At 39.0% G+C, this 20,283-nt stretch overlaps 1 protein-coding gene across 1 annotated transcript in view; it reads right to left on the bottom strand.

Annotated features, from left to right (window-relative positions):
• BEAN1 (brain expressed associated with NEDD4 1) overlaps nucleotides 1-20,283 on the bottom strand; it is a 62,013-nt gene that overhangs the window by 37,253 nt on the left and 4,477 nt on the right. Inside the window, exon 3 of the mRNA XM_075434143.1 lies at nucleotides 11,337-11,471. Coding sequence (XP_075290258.1) covers nucleotides 11,337-11,471 — 135 coding nt within the window. The remainder of the gene's footprint in view (nucleotides 1-11,336; nucleotides 11,472-20,283) is intronic.

The raw sequence follows: 20,283 nt of genomic DNA, 5'->3' as shown, positions 1-20,283 counted from the left end.
GTCCCGTTTCAGGAAGACCTGGCACTGGCATCTTTGCTTCATAGTGCCTGATCATACTCCTTTCTTAAGGCTGCTGATTTCCATTAGCCATTGCGAACTTCTCTAGCTAAGAGACAAAGGGTGCCAGAGCCATGCAGGCTTGCCTTTTATGTTTACTGTATGCTTAGTTGTTATTCTCTAAACCTTCTATTCTTTTTTAACTACGTGCTTATGAAAAGATAAGTTGTCAAATTAAAGATGCATAATACAGATAAAAGTTCTGCTCTAATTAACTGTTACTTGAGAGCTATTTCAATTGTGTCCATTGTTCATTTCTGCTCACACAAGTTGCTAGTATGTGAGTAAGATTTTTATATTGGGCAAGATTAACAAATACTGACCCTCAGCAGGCAGTACAATATGCATTAAATAAAACTTCGTGTCAGCAAATAAAGGAGCAAAGTATGCTGAATAAACGTAACAGCACTGGAAGAAGCAGTCTTTCAAATTAATCCTTGGAAAGGATAAATAAAATTTGTAAGAGAAGAGGATATTGTTGTCACTAGTTCTGATAATCCAGACTAAGGTAGTACATGACATTTATACATATTTGTTGTGTAACAGGGAAAAAGTAGATAGTAATTTCCACAACATTCTAAATTCTCCTAATAAAACAGAAATAAATTTCTTAAATGTGCCAAAGAACTGAAATCTAACTTGAGGCCAAAGCATCATCTTGTGACTAAGCAAGCAAAGAAGAAATAAAAGTAACAAGTAGTAGTGAATTCAGAATTTAATTGCATGATAAAGATTGTTTAAACTATCATTACAACAAACAATTTGATGTCTGAAGAAGCCTGAATTAGTCAGCAAGAATATAAGAACTGATTTACTAAGGTGCCTCCAAATTAGAGGTTCTTTTCCCTTTTCCCCTCTCCCTTTATCTTTTTTTTGGGCTGCTGAAATCTTTTTCCTAATGGAGAAGCTTGTATTACAAGGATATTCCTGAATATAAGGAATATAATCCTGTTGCTTCATGATAGTGCTAGAGTAGCTATAATACAGAAATTTTCAAAGCTGACAAGTATAGTTATGTACATTTGTGATGTGAAGAAGTGAAGTTAAAGGAAGAAACTGGCAGACACAGGACAGACTGGGTCTCTTGAGTTTGGAGTTCTTTCCTGTACGACAGTGCCTCCGACACCGGCCTTCCATTTGTGTTTCCCTCAATGATCACTAGAACTAGGTTTTCCTGTCTATTTCAGTGGTGCATAACAGTATCACACACGTTAAGAGCAAATATTCACCCGCTTTTGGAACTTCATTTTGGAGCTTATTGTAGGAGTGAATGCTCTCTCGCTCTCCCATTTGGGCAGTAAGAAGAGACTGGGCGCGTCTACAGGGCAGGCTGAATCTCTCTTAAATCACCTTCCCGAGTACCTGTCCATCCCCACTGACAATCCTACAGTACGCAAACCTGTACTCAGAGGGTCTGTATTCCTTCCCTGAAACTGTCTGCAAGCACTAGGAGAAGCCTGGATACAAATTTGCAAGGAGACTGTGAAATGACAAATTCCTTTTTCTTCAGCTGGAATAATTTTAAAAGGACATCTAATGGACTTAACTTGGAATGAATGGAAACAAAAGAATGCATTCATTAGGTTAAAATTTAATATTTTCAATGACTGTTGTCACTCTGTTATGTCAAGTGCTCTTATGTACATGTAATTAGTTGTTCAAATAACAGTACCATGCCTCCCTTGAACACTGCTTTTCTGACAAGAACTGTCCAAAACCAAATTCTGGGTAGTATTCAAACATACCTTCCTCAACAGTCTCATGACAAGATTATGTTAACTATCCTGGTTGACTCTAGGCAGGATTATCTAGAGAGAACTTCCCACAGGCAGGATTATCTAGGTGACTTTATATAAAGCTGCATGGAGAGTGATGGAGATTATAAATCCAAATGGCCTGTGGTACTTAACAGAAAGGCAATCTGTGGGATTATCTGTGTTGATGCAGCTTTTAGGACAAACATAAACCTGGCTCCTGTTAATATGAGCCTTAAGTCTTCATGACAGAGTTATTTTGAGGTTTTGTGCAGCGTCTAATTACTTTAACAATAAAAAGAGAAGCATCAAGTGACATAAGAGACACTTAATTTCTTTGGTACAAAAGACTCCAGTCGTGTAACCTGTGGAATTGGGAGCAATGATTGCATGGGTTATGGCTATCTTTAGCTTCAGTGGGACAAATTCTTTGGTTCCCATGAAAATGTATGTTTAAGTCTAAGGCAGAATTTTAGCCTTTAAAACTACTTTCTCATGGTTTCAGGAAAGTCTCTAGATAGGTAATACAGCCTTAAAAAAAAAGGCACGTAGGTAATTTGAAACACTAAAAGATACCTAAAATCTTTGTATGCATGTAAACTTCTATGCTAAATGACTGGCTAGAGGACTGGAAAAACGAGTAGGTGAAGGCACGCACAGCTTAGGTGCTACAGGTCAACACGATTTTGCTGAGCATATTTTCTGAAGAAATGTATGGTTAACCCTTGAGCAAAGATTATACATTTGATTTCCTCTTAAGGCAAGGGAAATACTAGTTTGTTTTCTCAACTGGAACAAATCCACGCATTGCTTCTCAGGGCAGCTTTCCTTGAGTACATGCAGTACAGTGCTTTTGTTAAGACTTAGCAGTTGTTCTACTTGTGATTCAAGAGGATTTAACAGTGAAAAATCACCATCGGTCAAGTTAAGAAAGAGCAGCACAAGAAAGAGCAGGGGGGAGAAAGAAAGAAAGAAAGAGGAAGAAAGATACAAGAATGCATTTTTGCATGTGGTGATTCTGGCTGACTGATACAGGAAGGAATAGGCAAATAAATATATTCGTACTTGAAATACACTTTAAATAGTTCATGTTCTTTCCCATTAGGCTGAATTTCATGGTAGCTGCACATTCAATGAAATACTTTTATGTCAGTGTTTTGCTTCTTAAACGCTACAATTAAGCGAATGAAGTAACTATTTTGTCTCCAGAAGTCAAAATAACTATGGAGGGTAAAAATTAACTGAATTGTGGGGACTTATAATCCTACAATATGAAATCAATTCCTGTTTTATTTCTTCTTTCTATGTTAAGGCACCTCTTTTACAGAGCTGTGTTTATATATGTGTATGCACACATCACCTGTTAGTAAGCGTATACTGTTCGTTGTGTAAGAATCATCTCCATGAATGCACGCACATAGCTTGTCAAGCTGTTGTTGATTACTGTGATGCCATAAACAGCCTTTTAAGAACAGCAGAGCTATGGCTCAACACACCAACTGGTACTGTGATTCTTTGCTTATATTACCATCATGCCTAGAAGCCATGGTTAGGAAACTGGATGTGTGAGGTGCTACAAAAAAGAACATTCTTCTTGTTCAGTCCACCTCTTGTTGAGGCTCTTCCTGACACAACTAGACTATGGTTTGCAGCAATAGCATGGATGTTTTCCATCTTGTACCAATATGCTAAACGTAACATGAAATCTCTCCTGGAATATAGCCTCACTGGAAAGTCTGCTCTTACTTTCAGTAGATACTGTGGATGTTGATTTTGAGGACCCAACATTTACCTGATTCCCTTCCCTTCTCTGAAAATTCACTTCACCATGGCTAGCTTAAAGCTTTTCCCATACATGCCTAGGTCTAAAAGGATGTGTAAAATACTATAGCCTGTCTTTCCTTTATAACCACCGTACTGTGTGTAAGTCCTCTGGAATCTTTCTTGCTGTCTCAAATAGGAAACATGGGATGCCTCTGCCATTTGACATAACTGGACAAAGAATAATGTCAAGAGTTCCAGTGTGACTGGACTGCCCACAATAGTGGTAGATATTCTTGAAATACCATAGCCTCATTCTTGTCTTACAGCAGCGGGCCACAAGAGATTTCAGTGAGCTACATGACAGTAAAATTGGTGTAATACGGTTGAGAAAGAGCTGTCAGTTCTGGTCTTCCCCTTTCCTAGGTATTTATTTCTGAACTTGTTTCTGGGCATCTCTTTGTCCTTTGCCCTTCCCATTTCTGAGATGTTGCATAGCTGACACAAAGCAACCCCTTATTCAAAATGAGTACTGAGACCACATGGTAGTGGTTACTGGTACAGAGAGCCCCCATTACAGATACTATTGTATCTGATTTTATAAATACTAGAACAAAAGGTTCTCATTTTATTCCCTCCCAACACCTGACTACGTGAATCCAGAATATTAGGTTAGGCATTAATGACACAGTGGGCAGGAGGAGATTTGAAAGTCATTTCCCTTTCAGTCTATCATTACTCTGCTTCCGTGGTTGATGTACTGCCCCTGTTTTAAGAAGCAGATCTCATGCATTCCCCTTAGCTACTGACAAATCCAAAATCCCCTGGAGTGAATGTACATGCGTAGTGAGCACATATAACGGGCTGAGGAACTTGGCCATTTATTTCGTTTCAATAAAAAAGCCTTCTCAGACAAAAAAAAAAAAGAAAGCTGTTGGACAACTAAACTTGTAATGGGTAAAAGCTTTTTGTTTTTAAACCTGCACAGATCGCAACTTTCCGTACTTTTGGATTCTATAATCTGAAGTTGCGTGTTTGTTTAAAGGCCTGAACACTCACAGCAGCGCCGCTAGTTTAAACTAAGTACCATCAGAGTGGATCTAGTCCGATCCAAAGCAAAAACCCACCGAGCTTCTGTGATGCATTTTTAAGAACTCTAGTGTTGATAGGAATGATTGACCAGTTTTCAGATTGATGGGATAATTTTCTTGGGGCAACAGGAAAGACATCTCTTTTACTTTGGTCACTATATTTTATCCCAATTCTTCTGGGTGACTGTTCTATTATGGTACTTGATAGCTAAGACTGAATTGCTGTATTACTCCAGCTTTGCCAAATGAAGTTGCATGTGATCAGCTTCCCTGGGCATCCCTTTATAACTGTAGTCCACCAAATATTCTGCAGTCTCAAAAGCTGATGACAGACTTGCCTGTGAGTAGAAAAAACTAAATACCTAAGTCCTAAGTGTGGGTATTTACTGAGCAGTGAACTGTACTGCTTTTTAGAAGGACCTGAAAAGGTTCTCATTTTCCAGTTTGATGCATGTTGATGTATGTTTGAAAGTAAAATTATGGTACAGATTTTTCAATATGGTTCCAAAAGATATGTGTGTTCTTTGTGGTATATGTGCTGCATAATCACCAGTTGTCATATAGAAACAGTACTATTATTGCTGTTTGAACTTTACAAAAAAGTTATCTTGGGTTTCTAGAAAGCCAGAGGTGGGGGAAGGAAGTAGAACAAAATTAAAATAGAAAGAGCAAAACAAAAAAACACGGTAAAGTATGTTATCAGCCTTGAAAGTCTTTTTGGACTTTGATAAACATTCCATATAGGGAGTTTAAGAAACAGACCTCTGCACACTATGTGACAGTATCACCAGCCACTTGGTAATGTAATTGATGAATCCTATCACAACAGTGCTTTGCTAGTTACATGGAAAACAGTCTTATCAGTAGTACTCAGAGGGTTCATTTGTTGTCCTGTTGAGTGCTGTGCAATATGCTTGTATGTTCTGTACTTCCATTAGAAGCAGGGATTGTGATCCGAACAGCATTTATGGACACTTGCCTCTATATATAGTACAATATGTGGACCTCCTATACTCAGGAATTTTTAGGCTCAGGAAGTAATCTCGAGCCTACTTTCTCAGGGTCAAGCTTTCCATAAGCTATGCTTCAACCAGAACAGATGCTTGTGAAGATACTGCCATCTTCACTAACCTGATCTCCTATGACAAGGTGATCTGCTTAGTGGATGAGGGAAAGGCTGTGGATGTTGTCTACCTAGACTTTAGCAAAGCCTTTGACGCAGTTTCCCACAGCATTCTCCTGGAGAAATGGGCTGCATGTGGCTTAGACTGGTGTCCTCTTTGCTGGGTAAAAAAACTGGCTGGATAGCCAGGCCCAAAGAGTTGTGGTGAATGGAGTTAAATGCAGTTGGTGGCCAGTCAGAAATGGTGTTCCCCAGGGCTCAGTACTGCGGCCAGTTCTGTTTAACATCTTCATTAACTATCTGGACAAAGAGATCAAGTGTTCCCTCAGTAAGTTTGCAGATGACACCAAGTTGGGCAGAAGTGTCGGATCTGCTTAAGAGTAGGAAGGCTCTGCAGAGGGATCTGAACAGACTGGATTGATGGGCCGAGGCCAGCTGTATGAGGTTCAACAAGGCTAAGTGCTGGGTCCTGCACTTCAGTCACAACAACCCCATGCAATGCTACAGGCTTGGGGAAGAGTGGCTGGAAAGCTGCCATGCAGAAAAGGACCTTGGGATGTTGGTTGACAGCTGGCTGAACCTGAGCCAGCAGTGTGCCCAGGTAGCCAAGAAGGCCAACGGCATCCCAGCTTGTGTCAGGAATAGAGTGGCCAGCAGGACTAAGGAAGTGATTTTCCTCCCATGCTCAGCACTGGTGAGACTGCACCTTCAGTACTGTGTGTAGTTTTGTCCGCCTACAAGAAAGACACTGAGGTGCTGGAACATGTCCAGACACGGGCAACGAAGCTGGTGAAGGGTCTAGAGCACAAGTCTTATGAGTGGCTGAGGGAACTGGGGTTGTTCAGTCTGGAGAAGTCTGGAGAAGAGGAGGCTGAGGGGAGACCTTAGTGCTCTCTACAACTACCTGAAGGGAGGTTGTAGTGAGGTGGGTGCAGGTCTCTTCTCTCAATTAACTAGCGATAGGACAAGAGGAAACACCTCAAGTTGCACTAGGGGAGGCTTAGATTGGATATTAGGAAAAATTTCACTGAAAAGGGCTGTCAAGCATTGGAGCAGGCTGCCCAGCGAAGCGGTTGAGTCACCATCCCTGGACGGATTTAGAAGACATGTAGCTGTGGTGCTGAGGGACACAATTTAGTGGTGAAGTTGGCAGTGCTAGGTTAATGGTTGGACTTCATGGTCTTAAAGGTCTTTTCCAACCTAAATGATTCTATGATCTTCTCTATGATAGTTTTTCTCCTTTTTCTAGGGGTTACTCCCCCCATAATTCTTGAGGTTCACAGAAAACTTCCTAATAAACTACTGGCAAAATCTCAGAAGATCATTCAACCCCCCTATTTAAACATAAAGCTATCCTTCCTAGCTGGTATTGTCTTTAGCGCAGATTAGGGAGCACTCATTTTAAGCATGCCATCAACTTGTTTACGAGAATAATTCCTTCTAGTGAGTGGATGGAGGTGAGCAACTGTGATGGCATGATCTTTAACTGACAGATTTATCTGGAGAAAAGAGCCGGTCTACAGCTGCAGGATACAAATGCTGGATGAAGAACTGTACACTATGGAAGAGCCTCTCAAATCTTAGTAAGATTTAATGCTAAGTGCTGCTTAAGCTTTTCACTGCCCTCTGCATAATTTCAGGCTGTAAGCATAAAATTGTTGATGATAAAAACACTACTCCAACAACAACCTCCTTTAAGCAATAGAAAGGGATTTAAATTCCAGCATATCATGATTTTCAGTTTCTGTAACTAAGAATAACTTTGGCAAGGGCTGTTTTCACAGACAAATCAAAAGGTGGAGTATGGCTTTATTCTGTTTTTTTTAAATGCGGAAATTATTAATTTGTAACATGACAAAAATGGAAACTTTAACTCATCTATATACTTGTTTTACATTATGATTTATGATGAGAATTCTAAACTTCCACCTCAATGGAAACTCATTTCAAAACATCTGCTTAGCAATACCGTATTGCATTGCAGAAATCTGGGCTATAGCTTTTGCTTGGGTTTAAAAAAAGGCCAGACAACAGCTGTCTTTTTCATCTTCCTTTCCAGTTAATTCGTAACTACAGGTAGTAATAGGCTCTACTGCATGCTGGTAATGTGCATTCATACATACACAGACTAGTGAGGACACTGCTGACTACCAGCATTTTGACTCAGAAAATATTAGGCCAGCTTTTGTCCTTGAAGAAACAGAAATTTAGCAGAAGGTCAAATTGGAAGGGAATTTGTATGTGTGAGTGTTGGGGAATGCAGACGTGGCCTCTAAACATATGTGGGAAGATGATGGCCATACATTTTTTTACCAACAATAATTTGATAGTTGTAGCTCTATCATACACTATGCTTGCCTGTTGTTAAAAAACAAAGTTTAAGTGACTTAATGCCCCTTATCAAAAGCTTCTTAGGTTGTTGAAATAATCAAAGTAAATTTCTACTATATTTTATATATATATATTAAAAATACTTTTCAATGGGGGAAAAAAGTGACAATCCCCATGTCTCTGAAAACATCAAAATAAAAACCCAACATTCTTATGTCCTAGCTCTAGTTGCATTTTTAATCAGCTTCCTAAACAGCATGACAAATTGTCCAAGGACACACACAATAAGTCAGGGATAGGTTACATGATTGAGACAAGCTTTCAAGATATCTATTACTAGTGCTTTTACAGAAAACCATGCAATAAGGGAACTACACTTCTGTCTTGGTACCTGCTTTTTTATTATGTGTGAGTTTCATATGAAGTAGATGCAGTTTTTCTTGGCCAAAATAAAAAGACAATTAAATTTCTGAATGGAGATGCCATTAATGGTAAAGTAAATGTAAAAAATTTAAGATGAGAAAGAATAATCATAACTAATATGTAAAAGCCTGTTATTTTTATTCATGCTTTATGGCTCAACAATCTAGTACTTGAAATTACTATAGTCTTCAGTGGGCATCACAGGTTCTTGGATCCTGCCTGGAAATTCTGAAATCTATTAGGATGAAATAGACTGAATGAACGAAAGTATTTTTTAACCTATGGGCTAAATGTTTAGATGTTAGTATTACAAAAGCAGAAAATTAGAAATCAGAACAATAAATAATTCACGTGGAGTGCCTCTATCTTGCACATACATAAAAAGAAAAAGAGTAAAGATGATACATATATATTTATATATATATACATATACATACACCCTTATATACATACTACGTAATGTTACCTATAGTCACAAGGGATTTTTTTAAATACACAAGTACTTTTTTCATGTGCTCATTTAGCCACATGTTCAGACGTGAGTTCCTGATGCAAATGCTAGCTGCATATGGAAATCTATCTGCATGGTTTTGAATTCCATCTAGCTCTGTCACTGCCTTGTCCTCTGTTACTCGGTAGCAGTGCTATTCTGGACAATATGAGACTGAAGGAAATAGTACACCAGATCTAATTGCAGAGTCGTTCTGTGTAGATTTTCTGTTGGTGCTGATCTTCTAAACAGGTCTTGCTATTATTCAGCAAAACCAACACACGAGAGAGGTGCTTTGGCACTCATCTGAAACATTTCTGTGTCTGTGAAATATATAGGAAGTGACAGACGTGAGTGCCTCGCTGGATGACGCTCTGCTCTGAGGTTCATCTGTGAACAGCAAATCAGTCTTTCCATTGAAAAATAATGAATTTTTCCTCTAGGCAATTTCTGATTTGTGTGCGCTTCTGTAACCATTGCAAATGATCTGTTGGTTTTGTGTTGTTGAGCTCTTAACTACTGTAATGTGTTCAGAGCAAACCTGTGACTATTTGACTCTCTTTTGTCAGCTGTCATGGTAGTATTTTTTTTTAATTTCACTGAATTGACAGCTTTGCATTTAGGAAAAAAAATATATTTACATATATTAAAAAGTTTGTTGCCACTCACTACTCACTTTTGCACACCTTTATGGAAGTGCAGAAAATAATGGATACTTGGGTGCAGTGTAAGTTGTTGAAAGGTTTTCATGTGATCCAGGCAGTATGCAAAATCATCAAAACGGATGTGTTCTCATTAAATCTTCCATGACCACACTCAATATGTTTTCTCAGAGAAAAAAAAAACCACATGTCTAGCTCTAATCTCTGTTGATTAGATTAGGAATTAAGAGCATAAGAACCCAAGGTCTTGCCTAAATTCAGCTCTTGTGTGTCTTCCTATGCATGTTAACTGTAGCCTTTCTGAATTCTCAATTATAAACTCATACTCTTTGGTGCTCCGTGGATCTGACCTGAATCCTGCTCTACTTAATGGACTATGATCAATTCTACAGAGCGCTTGTGCTGCATGAATACTTGAACTCCACTGTAAAGCCAGGTAGCGGGTTGTGACAAGTGCGGATCTGTAGACTAAACCGTTGGTGTTGAGGGCCTGCTGTCTCCGTTATGCATGTTTCAGAGGGTTTTACTTTGGACTAGCTCTGTCTTGCTTCTGTGCATCTGAATACCCATTAGAGGATGGAGTGTACTACGTTCACTCCTGAAACTCATTTTTTGGTTTACTTTCATCTGAAGTGTATTGCCAATAGCTGTCGGTCTGCTGTCCCTGTTGTAATGTCTGGTCTTTTTGCAAAATTGCAGCTACCTTTTCTATGTACAATGTTGCGTTACCTAAAAACCCCGAGTCTGCAAATATTTCTGGCAAGTAATTAGTGACAGCAGTATGTGATCTGTCCTATTTGTACCATGTAGAATAGAGGTCTGAGAGTAACTTCGCCTCTCAGATGTTGCTAGTTACAGAATGGGTATGTTAAAAGGAAGGTTTCAGAGCTAGAAGTGTACCTCGAAATTAACAACTAAGCATAACGAGCAAAAAGTAGGAACAGAAAAAGATGAGATGGTTAAATCACCAAGTTTGCTAGTAAACAGCAATTGCTGAGATTACAACAAACTCTCGTTCATCAGAAATCCTCCAACTCACCTTTCAACTTACTTGCAACAAATCTGTTTCTAAAACAAACGGCTAAAACTATCTGCACTGTTTATAAACATCACCCTATGACTCCTTTAAATACACTGCATATCTCTGACTTGACAGTAATTCTTACCTCTCCCCTGCCCAAGTATTGTTTTAATCAGCTGGCAGTTTCTTTATTTATTCACATTAACATTTCCAAATACAGAGGCCAGCAGTCACTGCTCTGTAGAGCTGCCAGTGTCTAATTGTTTCGGGCAATGAGAACTGCCTTTTTTAGGCTTTTTTTTTTTTCTTCCCCCCCTCAGCTGCCATTTCAGAGCAGCAGCCTTCACAATACCTTAGCTTAATGCATTTTGAGCTGAACCAAATCTTCCATTCCCACCACTGCTGTTATTTGTCTACTATTCTACTTGAAATCAGCATGCAGTATAAATTATTAAGGCCTATGAATAAATGAACCTCTAAATATCCATATCCTCTCAACAGTAAAACCAGATCAAATGTAGTGTTTAGAACAGTATACTGCTACAGACACCAATTCAGTGAGAAAATGGATTCACATTCGTAGGACACTGTGTCATGACTTAGGAAAGTGAAGGGTAACTCACTTGAGCATGTTAGTTTGATGGACATGTAGTCTCTGCCACAGTCCTTCTTGTAGTGACAGCGCAGCCAGTTTAAGAGGCAGAGTCCATCACCACACTGTAGGTCTTCTTTTTTACACGGCAGAATGCTCTGTTCATCTGAAAGGAGGAGAAACAATAGATGACTTCGTGTAACAAGCAACCTCTTCCTGAGTAACAAAGCCACATGTCTACTGACAGTCAGTCTTCCTGCTTTTGAAAGCCTTGGGCGGATGAAAACACTCTCTTCTCTTTGTCAGATGTGAAAAGGGTCTCAGACTCAAACAAGTATTTCCTCTACTGTTGTTGCTCATCATTTACAAGGGCATGTAGTGATAGGAAAGGGGTAATGCCTTTAAACTGAAAGAGCGTAGACTTAGGTGAGATGTAAGAAAGAAATTCTTCACTCTGAGGATGGTGCAGCGCTGGCACAGGTTGCCCAGAGAAGCTGTGGCTGCCCCATCCCTGGCAAGGTTCAAGGCCAGGTTGGACAGGGCTCTGCGCAACCTGATCTGGTGGAAGGGGTCCCTGCCCGTGGCAGGGGAGATGGAACTAGATGATTTATAAGGTCCCTTCCAACCCATTCTATGATTTAAACAGTGTTCGAGACAGATAAGGTCTAGGTAAAGCATACCAAAGAAATCACAAGGATACCACGTCTCTGAGGCACCGAGCCTTCTGACTGACTGACATGCTTTAATATCCAAAACAAAACAATCCATATTTGCCCCACCTTAACACACAAAATGGATGAATGAGGGGGTAAAAAAAGAGATCTGCTCTCTTGCATAAACCTAAAGGACTAGATTAAGGGCTTCTCAGAAGCAAGTATAACTCCTCCACAGTCCCTTTCCAGTTTGATAGTTAAGGGTAGGAACTCAGTCTGATAGTGGGGAAGGATTTTTGAATAATTTGAATAAACCTTTGCGTAAATTTATGGAGATATAAATTAAGGTTTGTTTTGCAGAGATGTTAAAACCTATGTAGTAGGGTCTGCAGCTCTGCATGAAGCCAAATCTTTGACTGGCTTCTCAGTTGAAAGATTGAAGCCACTTCCCAGGCTTACTGTTGATTCTTCGGGGCGGAGTAGAAAACTGTATCACTCCTCTCTGCCTAGAGAGGGGGAAGGAGTAATTTTATCTTGTCCTTTGATAGTGTACTGTGGTTCCTTTTATCTTTATGCATACACACATACATGAACACAACTTTCCTACTCTCAAAGGAGAGATGATACCAGCCTAAGCTCTGTAATTTAAGAAAAGCAGAGTTTTGGGCCACGCTAATATTCACCTGTGCAAAACATATTTGCACAAGAAATGGGAGTGCTGGTGTGGAAGTGTCATCACTGTCATATCTGAACAGGATCACCCCTTCCTAGTCAAAAAGTTCTGAGGCCATGCCTGAGGACAGAGTGGTCACTGCAAATGCGGAGCCAGCAAGCAACAGCTGTTAGCTGTCCCTGGCTACTCAAAACAGATGTTTTGTCTGACGTCTGTCAACATCCAAACAGCAGCTGCCTGATGCAAAATTTAAAAGGCATTTGGGAAATCTCCATGCAAGCAAGAGTATGTCTTTTTTTTCTTTTGCACGTTAACTGCACAATAAAAAATATCCCATGGAATGCCAGTGACCAGCCATACCATCTAAAACACACTGAGCAAATCACTGAAAAAAGAACTTGTTATGTAAATGTGTTCTAGTTTGTTAGGTTAAAAATCTATTAACATACTATAGGGAACAAATTCATGGAGATCAAGAAGTCTGAAAATTATCAAAGAAAAGAAGGGAACAAACCTCCTACATTATTGCAAGAATGTATTAATTTTTTTCTTTCACATTTCACCAGTAGTAGTATTGCAAATGGTCTTGTTTTGATAGTAGATAAAAGGAGACTATTTTCTGACAACTGCATCTGAGTGCACAAATGGGATAGAGTGACATAATTTAGTTGCATGGTTTTCTAGGGCTTTCCAATAATGACAAACAGAAGTAAAATAGAAAATAGTTCATTAATGACAGAATAAAAAGTTTTTAAGTTTGGCAAAAAAGACATTTGTGTAGAAAGACTCTTTGAAAATCAGCTTTAAGTTTCATTAGAGTACTAGCCCTGTATTCAGGTTACTTTATGTGAGCAATCTAGAACATTCCAAATACAGGCAAATAAAAGTCAAAGCACAACTTGAAAAACATTAGTTCTGGAAAGTAAAGACACAAAGCACTAGTGTGCAGATCAGTACCCACCAGAGCACAGGCTGTTCTGCTACGTCGTGTTTATGTTTGCTCTCCAATATTTTTAATTTGGAGCCTTTTTATCATCCTTCATAGCTGCAAAATCATGCAGTTTGGAGTAACTGTTCATGACTTCCAATTTTCCACACAGCTGCTCCAGTGGAAGATGTCAGTACCCCCCAAATGCATTTATAAGCACAGCACAGACAACATACTGTTACAGTAAATCTTAGATTGTGCACTTGTACCTGGCAGCTCTGCAATCTAGAGGCCAATAATCCGATCACACTGGTTTGTACTTTCAGAACATCATTTCTGGAATGGCTCCTGTATTTCTGGTAGGCATCTCAGACAATTCGGGGGTAAAATGGCACAGAATCCCCAGCAATTAAAAGTTGTGGGGATTCCTGTCTGGTTTTTGGGGTGTGTGTGGCTTTTTGGTTTGGGTTTTTTTTTTTGTTTGTTTGTTTGTTTGTTGTTAAACTTAAGATATTATAGAAGAGGCAGCTAAACAATAATTACTTGTACCAAACGTTGTCATTGTGTAAACGGGAACAACTTTTGTTAACTCTAGACTGGTTACACAGTCATTGGAAATATCAAAAAGGAATTTACCTGCAAGAAAATGATGCAAAAGGAAAAAAATATTAGAAAATTTATGAGAGTAATTAATCCTCGTATGCATCTCACATATTTATATCTTCCATAAAGTCTGTTAGTTTGTAATCTAGTTTGAAGTTGCCCTAATTATTTTAAACCTCTTTGAACTTGCTCCAGCCTACACCCCTTCATACCTTTCTTGTTTACTCCTCCTGTTTTTACTAGTTCAACAAAGTTCTCCTCTATCACTGCCTAAGATTTCACCACTTTTTGGATGTAAGAAAGTTTCATACAGTTCCTGTAACATAAAATTCCTGTTTTACTTTTTACTACTTCACTGGCTCTACTTTGAAGGCCACTTAAAGAGAAACGCCTCTTCTCTCTCTTCCAGACAGTAATACTATGCTTTGTGTTTCTGCTAGTTATTGTTGAACTGTGTAAGTCACTTTGGGATATGGTCTTTATGGAAATGCTAGAAAACCATGGCAATATTTTATTATCTTCAGAGAGAACCGTTAAGATTGTACGCTATAAGAAATTATATGGGAAGATCCAATTTTTTTGGACTGAAAAGCAGTGGGAGACAATTTCAGTTAAAAGGTGTGCAAACCTATCCCATAAAGCTGTATTTCCCATACGTAGCAAAATCACATTATGTCTTTTGTGAATCCAGATAATAAAAACCTTCCATCTGTTCTCAAGGGGAGCTCCAAAATAACCGAAAAACCCACGAAGACTAAAAATATCTAAATGCTTTCTTGAGGATGAAACTGAGGCACTGGCCTATAGTCATGCAGCAGGCAGGGACAGAGGTAAGCATCACATTCAGCGTGGTGTCGACTCAACAAATAACAATGTTTAAGTTCTATGCAATGAAAATTCTTTTGAAAGAGATAGTTTCATTTGTGAGAAAATGCATTACTTTCAAAGATGATGTTTCTTCCTCAGTAGTGGCTAGCACAAAGTATTTTGTCTTTAAAGTATGTTTTACCCTGTGGTAAAATTTATTTGAAAACAATTTTTCTACAGATGGCAGGGAGCTAACAAAGTCTCTTTCAGAGCAGCACTTTTTAGTTCTAAGCCCACCTGTTCCCAACAGCAGTGTGCTATGCAGTGGCATACTGATGGTTTTCAGGGTTTGTATTCTGAATCAGCACGCATGTGAATGAATTTATGAGGTGAAAATTAGTAATTTAAGAACATCAAAATGATCATATCAAATTTAGGTTAAGGTACAATATTATATAAATGTGGTGCATAAAATTATTCCACAATTTGAAAATTAACCTGCACCTTTAAAATACACATAATAGTTTACAGTTATTGTACATTTTCCCACATTAATAATACCACAATTTTTTATTCAAATGACTACTGAATTATGTATCTGTTAAAGTGGGTATCAGCCACACACATCAACCACTGAGTCTGATAATGCCCTGATCATCCACCAGCAGGTGGGTGCAGCGTAACCCTTTACACTTCGTATAAATCATAGTCCTCATTCTTGCCTGCAGCCTGGCTTTGAAACCCTTGTAGCCAGCTGCAGGAAGATAGTCGTGGTGAAGAAGTATCCTCCAGTGACACAGCGATGATTTAGCAACTCTTGAACATGGCGAGAGGATGAGAGAATAATCAACACATGGCATATGTTAGTTTGATGCTTAATGCTCTGCTGTGCTTATATGGTTTAGAAGAGCATGACACAGAAACCTGTGCAAAACACAATCTAAGGAAGAGAGATTCTTTTGTCTCTGGTGAATTCCTGTGCCCTTCCATTCCTTTAGTATTCTTGCATTGATGGCAACTAGAGAAATTTACAATAACCTTAAATCAGAGGACAGATACAAGATGTCATCTCTGTACTTCTAAGGTACCTTGATACTGTCGCTAGTCCTGCATTTTACCATGCTGTCCTTGGCTCTATTTGGGAATCATTGTTTTACAAGTTTGAAAATCTGGGAAGAAGTTCTTATTTCTGCCTCTGCAGATGCTCGAGCACTCTCGAAGCATGATCTTATGTCTCCAACGTTGGGAAAATTTCCAATTTACGGCTTGCTTCATTCAGTATAAACTTTTTTAATCAGAAGCACAGAAACATAGCTCTGAACATAGCTGTTTTTCTTCTTTATTTCAGATTTCTGTCAGGTTTTTAGACTTCTTTGAGGTTAGCTAATAGGATCAAGTTGCAAAAGTATAGTTTCCACTCATGTTTCCATTTAGGATTGTGCTGTTCTAAAAGTAAAGTATTTTCTAATATTGTCTTATAAATGTACAAAATCTTTGGTGGTGGTATGCTGATTTTGTGCTCCCCCTATATATTGGGACAGTTTCTGACTGGGACTGATGCTAAGAAATGTACTATACAGCATGTACCCCAGCGCACAATAGCCTGAATGCATTATAACTGCTTTTTCAATCTATTACTGAATGTCCCATATTCTTTCTAAAGGAACATCTGATTTCACTAATGTGTTTACTGTGAGGAGCATGATGATTAGCGTAGTTTAACATACGCTTCAAATAATGCATAAAAGTCATCCCAAATAGCTACTCGTTGTTGCTCCTCTTTGCAGTGTGTGCGTTCTTTCTCTAGCACCGAGTTCCAGGCCAAAACAGAAATCACTTTGGATTCACATTCCTCTCCTGATGGGTCTCTGAGGCAGTTATAATTATAATACCAAATGACTAGATATTGTCAACATGGCACCTGCAATAAACCAGGAGTGTTAATTTGTCATTCAGAGCTTTTATTGTCTGTTCAAGTCTGCAGGGTTTGTACGTTTGTTTGCTGAACAGGCAATGAAGATCTCGTAGGCTGCATAATCACTGCACATTTAGAGGCAAGTTTCAGGGCAATACATTAAGATGACAACAAGGAAACATCGTTTACAAATTTCTAAAAACTCTAGACTCTTCTGTTCTGCACTGAGCTTTCTATAATCTACTTTTTAAATAAAGTCTTGTACTACTTGCCAGTTGTTTGGGCCAATGACTTCCTTGTATACTGTGTGCATTTGGAGAGTTAAAATGGCCATTGTGCACCTTAGTAGCCTAACCTGTAAGTAATCATAAATGGGGAGCATTTAGCTGAAAATATTGAACTCTGCCAGTAAGAGGAGATGGTTAAGTGTGGATTCGAAGCAAAATTCAATATGAGATTGTCCTAGTAGGGACTAAATAGCTAGGTGCCCTGCCATGTACTGTATTACTCTCTCCCTGAGAGGATCTGTGATCTCTTTTGTAAAGCTCATCTCTTTAAGATTCTGAGTCCTTGCTGTAGAAATCCCTGCTTTAACCCATTCTGTAAGCTGGGACCTCTTTTCAATGTTTAAAAATTGGAAGCAGCCTGTTAAATGATTTAAGAGTGACTCAGAAAGCTGTTCTACTGACTGAAGTGTTTAACTTTCTGATGCAAAATAATGTCATTTCTATATATCTCTTGGGTTCTCCAGTGGAAGGGGGATCCACCTGTATTTGTGATCTAACTAGGAAAACATTACAGGCCAGCTGTAATTACTTTTCTAAGTAAGTGGGAACTGAAAGCTGAGGTTAAGTGTAAGCTCAGAATATGTCCATCAGGTCTGAGCCTGATGGATGACTGGTTGTCTGTGGACAATTAATTCAGCTACATAAAATAACCATATGAAAAAGTAAAAGCAGAATAAACGTTCCAGAAGTTGTCTTGCAGCAAATCTGTTCCTTCAGCCCCAAGAACAAAGAGAGATATGGGACTGGACAAAGATGGAAGAAAAAGATGCTACAAGAGAAAACAGCTAGCGCAGTATCTTGTTAGCAGTCAGTGCCAAATAGACAGATACCAGTCCAGGAGCCAGGAGAGCCTTGTCTTCTCCTTAAATTGCTGTGTAATCTAAAGCAATTAATTTTTCTGCCAACCTTTTATTCTCTTCCCACCTTTTGTGTTATCTGGACAGCTGCAATCTGGAAGGATAAGGCCAGTTATTTTGTGCAGGACATAGCGCGATAAAGCTTCAGTCTTAGCTGGGTCTTTTAAGTAGAAGTAATCCTGTAACAATTTTGCAGCTGATTCAAAATAAAGCTAGGATGCTGAAAACCTGTGAAGATCAGATGCTTACAGAGCTGCTTCTCTTAAACCATGACACAAAAAAGATTAATTGCCAATAGGAGAGAATCAAAAGTAAAAAAATTTAAATACTGCACGTATTTTCACTATTTCTTTTTATAGTGCTTCTAATGAAGAAAGAAAACAATTGCTGAAAGGAAAATCCTCATTTTAATGATAGAAGTAAAAGGATTAACACACTTGCAACTAAAAACAGCAATTAAAAGATAAGAAACTTAGAATTAAAAAGGCCAAAGAAACAAAGTGTCATAGAAGCACTATTTGCATTAAGAATAGACAGTGATCAAGTGGCTTTGGCTGGAATGTCCTCCAGTGAATTATCTTCGCACAGGTTCTTGAAGACTGCAGCTGTCTCTATGACATTTAATGTCATTATTTTTACAAAACAGTCTGAGGGATTTCAGGAAGTTCTAGCAAGATATGTATTAAGTCTGGGAGCTAAAATCACTGTTTGCATAAATCTGTCAAAGCCAACGGAATTGCTTGCTTCTGCCAGCTCTGAATTTGAGGCCAAATTTTCAAAGCATCTGAAAGCAGAGACTCGAAGTAGGCTTTACAAAAGATCATAATCAATTAGGTGTCCACCTCTCCTTGAAAGATGCTTTGCATAAAGGCATCTACTGCATTTTTAGGTGCTTGAACATCTAGCTCAAATACAATCATTTTATGATAATGATATGTCAGACTGCAAGAGTAAACAGTGCTCAGCACCTCTAAAACACATCTTCCCCCCTACTCTTCTCTGAGAGGTTTCTCAGTGTGGCTGCTTGTACCAGTTTCATCAGATCCCCTTCAAAAACAAAAGCATTGTTTCTGTTTATTTGAAGGGAGCAGCACTGGATTCTAGTCTGTATTTTTGCATAGTAGTTGCATAGGAATGAATTCTAATCTATTATTCTCCCCGCTCAAAATCAAGTATCAGGAATGGGAGTTGAGAGTCAGGAGAAGCTGCTGAAACTAAAGCACGAATTCAGTAGTTACAGTAGAAATGAACGATTCAGAGTTGTTGGCCTATGCCCTCATAAATGAGGACAAGAAATCATCAGGCTTGGAGAGAAATTGATACCTTCCTAGTCCAGAGTCCAGTCTAATAAATGAAAAGGTGAAAAAAATAATTCTTGATGTAACTGAGATGATTTCAAGCCATCATAAGATAAATTAATGGCAGGAAGATACAAAGCAGGATACGACTTAGTAAGGAAGAAGAAAGAAGTATTCTGAGGTGTGGTTCTGGCAGCATTTGAACATCCTTCCCTTCTGCACAGTTGGAGTCATTAACGCCTGAAGTCCAATGTGGAAAACTAGGGAAAGATGGGTGCCTTCAGAGAACATCCACACTTTGAGGAAGAAAAAAAAAAATCAGTGAAGGAAAATAAAGAGCAGATCATTCTGGGGATTAAACTTTGCCGTACACTTAGTGAAGAGAGGGCAACTAGAGTGTATGTTTCCCTCACTGCCTGGCATCACACACATACCTGGTTTCTGGCATTCTCTGTTAGAGAAGAGAGGGACTGGTGGAAGTGGGTGGTAGATGTTGCTTTGATCACTGATGCTTCTCAAGGTATCCCACAAGTGCAAGGGAAAATACTGCTGTGGGTTGCAGAAGTCTTCGTGCAAATCTGTCAGTCTGTTTCTTAAACTTTCTGGCATAACACGCTCTCCTCGGGATACCAGCTCACAGCAAAGCGGTTATGCACAGGCTTGAAACAATGTCTTGTCTTTCTGTATTTCTCAAATCTGGCACAGCCAACAGAACCACTGTAAGATACTTGCACAGACCCAAAATCACCCAGTTTCTTCACCTGTTTGAACAGAGGCACTGGGCTGCACTTGTGCATGTGAATGTGAAATTACGTTTATTGAGTACTGGCCTCTAGACAACTATGTTAAACTGGTTTGGAGACCATTCTGGGAAAAACACAGGATTTTCCATCAAGAACAAGAGCTACAGACTCTCCAGTCTGTAATAGTGGAAAGAGAGTTTTATTCTTGCTGTGA

Source organism: Opisthocomus hoazin, chromosome 12 (genome assembly GCF_030867145.1).
Source record: "Opisthocomus hoazin isolate bOpiHoa1 chromosome 12, bOpiHoa1.hap1, whole genome shotgun sequence".
Classification (NCBI taxonomy): Eukaryota; Metazoa; Chordata; class Aves; order Opisthocomiformes; family Opisthocomidae; genus Opisthocomus; species Opisthocomus hoazin.
This window is presented reverse-complemented; position numbering and strand designations above follow the sequence as displayed.